General features: G+C 38.7%; 1 protein-coding gene across 1 annotated transcript in view; it reads left to right on the top strand.

Annotated features, from left to right (window-relative positions):
• The window catches only part of TTC7A (tetratricopeptide repeat domain 7A), a 177,769-nt gene that overhangs the window by 104,485 nt on the left and 60,761 nt on the right, over nt 1-12,523 (top strand). Inside the window, exons 16-17 of the mRNA XM_070932340.1 lie at nt 4,688-4,804; nt 10,943-11,040. Of these exons, the coding sequence (XP_070788441.1) occupies nt 4,688-4,804; nt 10,943-11,040 (215 nt within the window). The remainder of the gene's footprint in view (nt 1-4,687; nt 4,805-10,942; nt 11,041-12,523) is intronic.

Here is a 12,523-nt window from a genome sequence, read left to right as displayed (position 1 = left end):
TTTGAGAGGCTATGACAAATAATCTATTCTTTGTATACAGACTTTAAAACATTAATTCTCAGTTATACTGCCTGCCTGCTTGTACTTAAGAAAATAATATTGAAGTCTCCTGCAGTGCACCCTGAATTATTCATCCGGCATTCTGGAGGACAGTGGAGAAATGGGATGATCATATCTTTTTGTGCTATCTTATTTATCACTATTTATCTTCATAAGAACTTTATAAAATAAACTGTGTAGAAAAAAAGAATAACTGGCCCATGAATCAGCTTTAGAATTGTTCAAGCAATTGCACACCTTTATTGTTCTGGTACAGCAGGTGGCAGCATAGAGCTAAACTTGAGTGATCTTTAAAAAGCTAAGTAGGGTTGGACTTGGTTGGTACTTGAATGGGAAACTCTGAGGAATCCCAGGGCTATATGCTAGATTAGGAAGTGTATCCTGAAAGAAGGCAATGCTAACCCCTTTGTATTCTTACCAAGGAAACTACAAGGAGTTACAGGAGTCAAGTTTATCTTGAGGGAGTCTTTACATTCATCTTTTCTTTTTCACATTGAGCAAGAGATGGGTAATTTTTTGTCTCAAGAGCTGCACCAGTGGTGGGTTGCTACCGGTTCGTCCCGGTTTGAGCGAACTGGTAGCTGCGGTGGGAGGCTCCGCCCACCTGCCCAGACACCTCTGCGCATGTGCAGAAGGATCATGTGCAAGAGAGAGCACATGCGTGCCCACGAGCAAACTGATAGTGACGGGTTTTGAAATCCGCCCCTGAGCTCCATGGATTGTGGGACTTGGAGGTGGGTGGCCAAACATGTGCAAGTGCTTCCATTTGGCATGCCTGCATCACATTTAAATGTACATATATTCCAGAGATTCTTCTCCTTCTCTCACATCCCTACCTTTCCCAAAATCCCCTCAACAGGCTTAATAAAAATGGCTGTTTTCATGCAGCCAATAGGAAAAAGAATACCGTCCTTTATTTTGAATACTGGGGAATGTGGATAGGAATCCTTGAACACTGAAATTTTGTGAAGGATGCTGGTTTTCAAGTGTTCATGGCACAGTTTTAATAAATGGGAGAATTTCACTCAGGAGCAAGAACTCTATGTTCATATTTAATGGATGTGCACAATTTGTGCTGGACATTTATTTATTTATTTATTTATTTATTTATTTATTTATTTATTTATTTATTTATTTATTTATTTATTTAATGCAATTTATATGCCACCCTATCTCCGAGGACTCAGGGCGGCTCACAACAGTAAAAATGCATAGTTCCTATTAAAAGCAATATAAAATTAAAGTTCCAATTTAAAACAATATAAAATTCATTAACACCCCCCCCCCCATCAGTCCAGGCTGAGGAACAACCAGGTCTTCAAATCGCGGCGGAACGAGCGAAGGTCAGGGGCCATTCGGAGCTCCAAAGGAAGTTGGTTACAGAGGGTGGGAGCGCCCACAAAGAAAGCTCTCCCCCTGGGGGTCGCCAGCCGACATTGTCTGGCCGATGGCACCCTGAGGAGGCCCTGTCTGTGGGAACGCACCGGGCGATTGGGGATTGTTGCTGGCTGCAGGGGATCCGACAAATATCCTGGGCCTAGGCCATGAAGGGCTTTGTAGGTGATAACCAGCACCTTGAATCTCACCCGAAGGGCAACCTGTAACTAATGTAAGTCGTGCAGGAGGGGTGTAACATGGGAGTGTCGGGACACTCCCATTACAACCCGCGCATTAATGCATTAATGCATTTGTGAAACCTGAAAAGTTTTGTAATGGTTTAGGTTTAGGTTTATTTGGATTTATATACCCCCCTTCTCCCGAAGGACTCAGGGCGGTGAACAGCCAAAGATAAAACACATACAATATAAAATTTAAAAAACAATTTAAAACATATTAAACAAATTTGGCCCATACTAATTAAAACACCCCTTTTTTAAAAGCAAATTAAAATTAAAAAGAGTTAGGCCAGCCCAGCTTGTTGGAATAAAAAAGTGTTGAGGGCACGGCGGAAAGTGCGTAAATCTGGGATCTTCCGTATCTCCGGGGGGAGCTCGTTCCAAAGGGCAGGTGCCCCCACAGAGAAAGCTCTCCCCCTGGGGGCCGCCGGTTGACACTGTTTGACCGACGGCACCCTGAGGAGCCCCTCTCTGTGGGAGCGTACTGGCCGGTGAGAGGCTACCGGTGGCAGAAGGCAGTCTCATAGGTACCCAGGTCCTAAGCCATAGTGGTGAAGAAGGTGATGATTACTAAGGGGGTAATGCGATCGCTTAGTGGTTAAGATGCTCAGCTTGTCATCTGGAAAGCCTGCAGCACGGGATTGAGATCTGAGCGCTGCATAACGGGGTGAGCTCCCATTATTTGTCTCAGCTCCTGCCAACCTAGCAGTTCGAAAGCATGCAAATGTGAGTAGATAAATAGGTACTGCTTTAGCAGGAAATGTGGAAGGCATTCCACATTTTCATACTGCTCACATGATGATGGAAACGTCTCAGAAAATGCAGGCTCCCTCGGCTAAGCATCGGAGATGAGTACCACTCCCTTGAGTCAGGGGAAACCTTTAAACTGCTAAATGCCCAAATATATTTCCTCAACCACATTGGAACACTTGAGCACTTCCCATCTGTCCAGGAAGGCATTTAAATAAAAAATGGGAGTAAATATCCTGGGATTCCTATAAAAACATTGAGATCACATGCATGATTTGATTGTTTTCAAGAACACCTTTGGTGCAATGGAATATTAAAAAGAATATTTTAAAACAAAGATGCATTTTCTTGTTTTGGGTTTTCATTTACTTTATCCTTTAAAGGATATTCTGACATTAAACCTAAGACCCTTCTTAGTGGGAAGGATTGGTTTCCAATGAAAGTTTCATCTTATATATTCAACTAACCTTTTATTGACTGACAATTTTATTTCTATCAACGGATGTTGCTATTCAAGGACATGGGTATAAAGAGGTAATCCTTCATGTAACCAAATGGAATTTGGTAGAAGGCTTTGTATTTTAAACATAGCTCTGCTGGAATTTTTCTTAATGGCTCTAAGGATTAAATTCTACTTCTTGCCATATATCTTGCAGCAAGCTCTGTATTTCAGCAGATAGAATAAAGTTCAGTTCAAGACCTTATTTGACATTCACACAACCATAACTCTCCGTAAAACTCTTGTTAAATTTTCTGCTGACACTGCATTGTGCTAGGCCAAGAAGGGGTGAGTGGGTAGGGGGAACCATTAAGCCTAACTCATGAGCAGGTGCTCCAGGATTTCATTCACCAGTTGGACCACTAATTATACATTGCCAACAAAAGGACAAAGCTTTGCATAAAATATATGTGTGCTAATTTACATACGTGATACGTCTTTTGAGAGAACAATTATAAGTGAAGCAAAAAACCACCCAGAGTTGCTGTATTAGTGAGAAGGGGGCATAGAAATTTAATAAATAAATATACATCTGACACAGTTGTAGAGGAACATTGTGACTAGGCTTTTTATGTGTTTGTTCAATCTGGTCCCCAGTGGTAACTTTAGATGATGAGCAATATTAAGGTTAGCTGATTTGCCTCAGATCCTAAAAGTGCAAGAAAAGTGCTGACTGACACCTTGAAAAGGTATTGTAGAGCAAAGAAAACCAATGAAAAGGTCAACCGAAATAATTAAGGAACTGAAGTAATTCCCCTGTAAGTTTCTCCTCTTAAAACATATGGCACTAATATAATATAGTGGAAATAATCTCTTTAGGATTATTCTGGCCGTTATCAATATTATATTTCTTTCACTGTAATGCTCACTTAATGAAGTTTTCTTGGAATAAAGATTTTGGCAGGATCAGTTTAAAAGCTATGAACGTAGTGTGTCTTTTTCCATTTTTTCACAATGATGTTAAATATATACAAATGTATGCCTTTAGAAATCCAAGTTAAAGTTGTTACTTTGCATACCTTTTTTCTTGCTTTTTTGTAATTCTTCACTTCTACCCTTTTAGAATCTTTTCTATACTATTTATGTTTCTATAGTTTTTAAAATCTTTGTAAAATCTTCTTTTAACTAAAATTTTTTTTTAAAAAAAAAAAAATAAGTTATCAACATTTTTAGATTTGGGGATTGAAGAATGTTTTCCAGCCTGATTGTTTTTTAACTTCATTTCTATTATAAAGTTTGTTTTTCAGTTTTTCATGTTACTGCATGAACATACTATAATATATTATAGCAGTATTTTAATGTTAATATGGTACTAAAAATTTAGCACAAGGAATCCATTTGCAAATTGGTAATCAGTTTTATAATATTGATTCCATACATTTAACCCATCTATATCCATGGATGGAGGAATTTTTTTTCACTTTTTTTTCAGTTACTTTTTTCTACCAATCTGTCTGGTTTTCTCCTCAAATTTGAATTTTTTAAACTATTTGAATCAAATTTACATTTATTTTTGGTGAACTGTTAGGATTTTTTTTCTTTTTAATCCTGATATTTTTTAAAGGCTCCATTTTGGCTGTAATGCTGGCAGCAGTTATCACCTAAGCATAGTGTGTTTATATTATATGAAAATATGAAAATGGCTTAATTTTGGTTGTCAAACATCATCTCTCTACAAATGGAAATCATGTTTATCATGTTGTGTTTATCTGTACACCTAAATATTATTTGCTATTTATATGTCTGTATATTTTTATTGCAGTTTACTCTTCACAAAAATAAAACTGGAATTAATACATAAAGGACCGGAAGAGGCTTTAGTGACCTGTAGACATATGTTGCATCAGTGGCAGATGTTGTATAATGTTTCGCAGCAAAGGTAGGCTTTTCTTTAAATTGAAGCTGGATTTCCTTTAAATGGAGATGCAGAAAGGGTTGTCTGGGTATGGGAGTTCATAAGCCTAGTGCAGTTTCATACCCAACATTTCATGAACAGCTGCAAAATGTGAGCCATATTGAATCAAGCCACTGCTTGCTAATCTAGCATTCTGTGTAACACAGTGGTCAGCCAGAACATGCAAGGAGTTTACAAGCAAGGACAGAGGGCAATAGTATTCTACTATCACTCCTCAGTGACTGATATGTAAGGAATGCTGTGATTCAGGAGACAATATTCAACTATTAGGAACAGTAACCACTGATGAGCCTATAATCCATGGAATTGTTTATTTAAAGAGACTTAAATTGGTCTCCAGTCTAAACTTTGCAAAGGATTTTCTTTCACTGATCCTGAATCATTCCTCTTTTAGTTTCAATGGCTGAATTTTAACATTATGACAGGAGGAAACAAACTTCTCTCTGTCCATATTTTCATAAGTTATTACGTTTCTCCATACAGTCATTATTGTATTGACTTTAAAGCACATTCAACCAATTTTGGGGATATAATGTAGGAGCTCTTCACATCCTTAATCAGTGTTTCTATTCTGAATGATTCTATGTCATCAACAGGCTTGTGTATATTATCATTCACCCCTTGAACAAATTAAAAAGTAGAGATTCCACTGCTTCAAGAAGTCTAGGCAAACCAGCATTTGTTTGTAATTGTGTGTGTGAAGTACTAGTCCAGGGGTCCCCAAACTTGGCAGCTTTAAGATTTGTGGCCCTCCCAGAATTCTGGAAGTTGAAGTCCACAAGTCTTAAAGCTGCCAAGTTTGAAGATCTCTGTACTAGTCCATCATGTGAGAGCATCACACCTTTAATCTATAATACAATTACTGTAGGAGATCAGACATAAATAGTGATTCCATTAACAGTAGTGACATCATTATGGAAATGAGTCAATATTGACTGTAACAAGGAATAGATTCCAGAAACAAGATCATCTTAGCAGCCTTAAATGTTTTCAAGAAACCAAGCTGATTGTCTTCAGAGTGACTTTGCTGCTGGCTTGCAGCCCAATCACAGCTTCCTGAAGGGATGGAGATTATTTTAGTGACCACAACCTAATCTAGAAGAGGGAGAGTTTCCTATACTACCCATTCCCAGTTCTATTGTCAATCAGTATAGTATCTGCTCAAAAACCAGGTCAGCTTGATTTAACATACCAAGGAATGGGAGCGGAATGAACCCCGGTTACTCAGTAAAGAGATGGACTTGCAGTAGAATAGCAGCTGGGAAGGAAGGGAGGAAGTGCTTCATACTGACTATCTAGCTGTCCTGATGACAAAAAGTTTAGCCATTCCCTTGGTCCATATGTGAAGCAGTCACAAGTGTGTCTGGTGCAATATTCTCAAAGACCTGAAGCTATCTCTACCACCAAATGATCAAAAAAGAATTTTTCCCCGAAAGATTTAAAAAAACATTTTCTTTAGGCCTAAACTGGCAACATATATGTGGGCCAACTGGCTAGGAGACATTAAAGTGGGTTATTAGCTTATCTAAACATTTTCAAAGCTACCTTACAAGGCACTAATAATCACCTATGAAACTCAAGATGGCATAGGCCAGGCTACTTGTGAGACTATCTTTCTTTCATTGTTTCTTGGCCACCCCACCAGATTTAGTAGAGAAGACATGCTCTGGGCCCCTTCTTTCAAACAATGCCACCTTGTTGGAGCTTGGAGTTGTGCTTTCTCGGTAGCAGCACTGCCCTACAGAACAGCATTCTCCTAGAGCAGAGGTCTTCAAACTTGGCACCTTTAAGACTTGTGGACGTCAACTCCCAGAATTCTCCAGCCAGCATAGAGTTGAAGTGTACAAGTCTTAAACCTGCCAAGTTTGAAGACCTCTGTTCTAGAGATTTGGGATGGTCCCAGCCCCATTAGCCTTTTTGTAAGGAAGAATTCATCATTGAAGATCCACCTCTTTCCTTAGGCATTTGGGTCAGGTGGTTTGATGGCTCTGCTATTGTTCCTAAGCACCTTTCCCCCCCCCTCCTCTTATAAGTGGTGGTATTGTTTACCTAGGATTATATATTGTGAGTTTTTCTGCCTTTTTAATCCTTGTAAGCGGTGCAGATGCACAGACGAGTAGCTATATAAATCATATAAATAAGTAAATTCCTGAGTAAGAACAGCAATTCAATTATAAAAAATATTCTTCTTAAAGAATGTATGTTGTTCTTGTTATTGAATAGAAGTGGAAGGGGCCATTTGGGCCATCAAGTGCAATGCCCTATTGCATGAAGGAATCCAAATTAAAGCATCCTTATTGTCTAGCTTCCATTGGAAGACATCCAAGAAAGGATGTCTGCCCCCTGTCTAGATAATGTATTCAACTGTCCAGCTGCTTTTTAAATAATGATTAATCAGAATCTGCTTTCCTGCCATTTAACTCCATTATTCCATCTCCTATACTTAGAATGAGAAGAAAAAGAAGGTTGTATGTCTGCACTGCACCCACTTACATACTTGTAAATCCTGGAGTGGATTTACAAGCATTTTAGTAGGTCTAGGATCCCTGCCTGAATCTAAATATAGGTGGCTGAGTAAGAGACCTGAAATTTGTAGAAACCATTAAGCATCCACAAGCAAGCATTGAAAGATATGTCACTTTAGATCACTTGGAAATGTGAAGGAAGGCAATATCATATAACCAGCCAAGTCTCTAAGAACCAGACCTTGGGAAATAACCATCATGGTTACCAAGCCTTGTTTGGAGAATAGCAGGATCCAAGGGATCATCCCTTCTCCCCCCTTCCTTTCAGAGCGAAGACAGGACTGACTTTCCAATGCTGCTCCATTCCAGAGATAAACCTGAAAATTTAATGCAGGTTGCCATTTAGAATTCATTACAGCTTAGCAGGATTGCAGATCAAGGCAAATGGACAGACCAGAACTAAATCTGAAGTCACTCCCAGCTGCCAGGCATATTCCATGGAGAGCAGAATCAGATCCTTACACTCAGGGGAAGAGAGGGGAGGGGGAGGGAAGAAATCCCTTCTCTTTTACCCCTGGCTGTGCTGTAGCTAGACAGAGATGCCAGGACACTTACACAAGCCCACAGAACATCTCCAACATTTTTTTTTCCTGGCAAAATGCCACCAACTGGTATACTAGCAGAGCTTGCTTGTTGTTCTCTTTCATTGATGTTGTTCCTGTCAAAGAATGATAAAGTGCAATACATCTACTTGGAGACAAGGGTTCCTATTTAATACCATACAACAATGACATTCTTAATTGATTATTTACTGATCTTGAGTAGCAGTGAATAAAAATGGAATACACTACATATTAGCATTCACTCATGCCCTTGTGATGACAGGAGCTTTTCCTATGTGGTAGCTCTGCAGGGTGGATTATGGGACTTGAAATCTAATACATTATTCATTGGTAGTATTAATTGATTGATTTTATTTCTGTACCTGGAGTGGGTTCATAACAAGTGATAACAGTAATCTTAAATCAAACCATCCCAATAAACCAGCCATGCTTAAAAATGATGAATACTAAAACTAAATACAGTTTAGCAAAATACAGGCAATCTAATAGACCATCTGGCCCTAGAATCATGGTTATTTTACATATGCCTGGGTTAATAGGGATTGTTTTTTGAAAGAAGACAGATGGGGCAGGTTAACAAACTGGATTACAGTCATGTACTCAAACTTTATTTGTGTTGAATGTTACTGACACACAAGCTTTAGCTAACATTGTCATATATATCATAATTATGGTGTTAATGTAATTAAAAACTATTTAATTTGGAGGCTCAATTCAAGGAGCACGTTTTGATATTAAAACCCTAAATGACCTTCTTTTAGATAATCTTAGGCAGTATCTCTTCCTGCCACTATACACACACAAACACATATATTTAAGAATGACTCATCTACGCTCATATCTATGTCTAGCTACACTTCAATGGAAAGTATATTGTAAATGGCCTTTCCCACTTCTCTTTCTAGAAACTAATATTAAGATCCTTTAATGGGATTCAGATTTAGGTATATTTAAGGCTGGACCTATTGAAATCAATGTCACTCATATTAAATTAAGGCCAATTGTTTTCAGTGGAAATACACAAAGCATTACAGAGTTTGTGGGTCCAACCTGCTGGATCTGTTGATGTGATGCTTTTTAAAGTCTTGTTTGATTTTTTTTGTATTCTCAATTATGATATTGCATTATAGTATGTTTGTATGTGGTGGGTTTCTACCGCTTCGCCCCAGTTTGGGCGAACCGGTAGCGGGCGGCAGCTACCGGCCCGAACGTCATCACGGACGCTCTGCACATGTGCGCACGCATGCACTCACAGTTCTGAACCGGTAGCGAAGGTAAGTGAAACCCACTACTGGTTAGTATGTATGTGTTTAAAAATCTTACTAAAATGACTATGATTAGTATTAGAGTTATTCTTTCTCTTACCTTCACTGAGTTGTTGTTGGAAAAAATGGGTAAGAGTGGGAAGAAAAGAAGTGAATGCTGTCCCAAGCCCTTTGATTTAAAAAAGGATACAGATTCAATAAATAAACATTGCGAATCAGTGCAAGCATACCAACTTAATTCTTAAAATATCTCCTAGGATTTTATTTATTAATAGCAGAAGCAGTATCCCAGGTTTTTCCCCCTTTAGTTATATAAACAAGCCTTAATTTCTGAGCAGAAAATGTGTTTCCATTCCAGGAATGGCTGCTCTTTTTGCTGCTGTCAAAGGCACTACTTAGCTGGTGGAAAAATACTGTGGGTAATTTCCAGTTTAGTTGCCACCCAGCCCCCTTGCAAAGGAATGCTTATATCCATTTAGAGCAAGAAGACACACTGCTTAGTTCAGCTATCAAAAATATAACTTGATGTTTATTTATTAAACATCACCAAATATAAACATGATTAGATGGCAACAGGGGACAAAAGGCAGCCAAAAAGCAGAGAGAGGAGGCAGGGAGACTGGGGGGGGGGAGAGAGAGAGAGAGAGAGAGAGAGAGAAGGAAAGAGAAAAAGATGAATGAAAGGCAACAGATAAAAAGCACAGGGGGCTTAATAACCACAAATTACATTATCTATATCCTTATAACAAAAGGACACAACTTGTCAGAGACATAGGAAACAATACTGTGGGTAATTAGCTTGAACTGTACAGAGAAAATAGTCTTTGGTTATTCCAGCCTTAATTCTTTTATGTACATAAGAGCAGCACAATAGAGATGGAAAGTAGGACATCAGGTGACCCATTCTCTATTCTGCACCATGAACAGATCGATTTGGTCATGAGAATGATCAGGGTGCCCACTCACAAGGCATCTCAGGGCAGCTGACAGGGGTTAGAATATCATGTACAAAGAAAAATGATAAAATATAATAAAAACATTCTGTGCCAGAGACCACACACAACCCATAGTTAGTTATAAGCCACTGAACCAGTGATGACAAGTATAATTTTGACTTCAGTCAGCTTTCCTCATTAGAGGAAAGCTCCTCATGAGAAGAACACAACTCTCTACACTAGGAAGAGAGCACACTTTCCCTACTTCACAGGTAACAAAGAAGCAAACCGTTGGATTTTCAGCAACAGAAGCCACACTTTGCTAAAACATGTCAAATTAATCCAAGTGCATTGATCACCACTGACATCATCATCCTGCCTTGGCAGTTTGCTTTATCGAAATTTTCACACAGTATGGCTTGTGACACAACAATCTTCTGTCTTTTTGACAGAAATCCCTGCTGCCTGAGTAATTTTGACCATGACTATGTCATATGCACCCACATTTCACCTTTCAAGGTTGATAGATGCTCATTTTCTAGGACTGATTATTGCTGTTGTTTACATTTCTCCCATCTTTCTGCAGAAGCATTTCCTCTTCCTTTGTTTCCCCACAACAACTCTGTATGGTAGGTGGGACTGAAATAAAATAATTGGCCCCAAATCATCCACTGAATCTTCATGGTTAAACATTGGCTAGAACCTCCCAAGTTTTAGTCAAAGCCCTCAACTACTACGGCGTTCTGGCTCTAGCATATACCCTGTCTTTTAGGTAAGTGATAATTAACTTGTTTATCCTGTTGTTCTTTTCCAGTGATTCAGAGAAAGCAAACAGTTTAACTGAGACAGTACCAGCCAAGAAGAATAATAATGTGTATCTTACTCTACCTGATGCCCATGATAATGATTCTGGTAAGAGAAACAAAGAGATTAACGGATGGCCTAAATCCAGTGTGAACGATCACATATAAATAGACTTTGTTTTTTAATTCAATGCATTCTTCCATACAAACCTCTTCTTCCCTACTAATATATTATGAGGAATACATTTATTTCAATATTTTATTATGTTACCCTACTCATGATGGCAACACTTTTGTGGATATAATCATCTGAAAATAGGTCAATGTTAGGTCAATGTTCCCCAATTTGACACATTATGTTGAATTATGTATCTCATAACCAAAAGCCAATATATGTGCTGTGTGTTGTATCAGTTTGCATATGATGGCTTTATACTGTTTCTATTGCCATAGGCAATATGCCACGGAGTCACTTAATAAATACTTATTTCCTGAGTGTGAGATTTTTATAGGCATCTGTTTGTCTGTTACTAGACTTAATTCTGGATTAGGAAAATCTAATCTATCAGAATTCTTTCTGTGTTCTCAACAATGTTCCCAGGAACATTGTTGAAATAAAAGTATAGCTACACCACGGATTTATGGAATATTGTCTTTTTCACCCATGTCACCCAGGAATAAAGAAATTGCAATTCAGTATTATTAAAGGCCACATCTGTCTATTTTATAATGTCTCATAAATGCTGAACCAGTTAAAATGGCTGGCTGACTTGCAGACATAGCAGGAATGGGCAATTAAATTACAGAAGTGTGTCAGACAGATTCTCTCTACATAATCGACCTTGAAGCTTACCTTCAAGACACGATAATCACATCCATAAATTCAACCCCATATTCATATGGACCAAACAACAGTTACTAAATAAACTGTTGAATAAAATCTTATTTTTGATGGACCTCTGATCAAGAAATTATGCAAATAAATATGCACATGCTCAGAGATGTAGCTGTTTGCAAAGAGGGCTGACATCAGTTTAACGAAGATCTGAGAGGTCAACGTCAACCCAAAAGTAGTACTTTAAATTCAATTGATCGTTGCCGTTTGTGAATTTGACATATTTTCAATAAAGAGGTTAGTGAGAATAAAGAGTGTAGAGTGAAGTTCAGGGAAGCAAGGAAATTGTGTATATCATGGCTTCTGCGATTAATCTCAGGGTTTCCAAGTTCCAATGCAATGGTAGAAAACTTTGAGGTTCAGATTGACTCTTCTTGATCTTTCATTATTCTTCAGAATGGTTAAAAATGGAGAAAATTATTTCAAGGATTCCTTTTCTAGGGTTCTTGTGTCCAGATATTCAATGGAAACATCTTATCTAGATCCGTTCCAGTCGGGTTTCAGGTCTGGGCACAGCACAGAAACGGCATTGGTCGCGTTGGTTGATGATCTCTGGAGGGCTCGGGACAGGGGTTGTTCCTCTGTTCTGGTCCTGTTAGACCTCTCAGCGGCTTTTGATACCATCGACCATGGTATCATGCTGCACCGGCTGGAAGAGTTGGGGGTGGGAGGCACCGTGTTGCGGTGGTTCTCCTCC

Source organism: Pituophis catenifer, unplaced genomic scaffold, assembly GCF_029215685.1.
Source record: "Pituophis catenifer annectens isolate HBS135680 unplaced genomic scaffold, rPitCat1.0.hap2 SCAF_1, whole genome shotgun sequence".
NCBI lineage: Eukaryota > Metazoa > Chordata > Lepidosauria > Squamata > Colubridae > Pituophis > Pituophis catenifer.
Note: the sequence above shows the minus strand (reverse complement) of the source record. Positions and strands in the feature narration are given on the sequence as shown.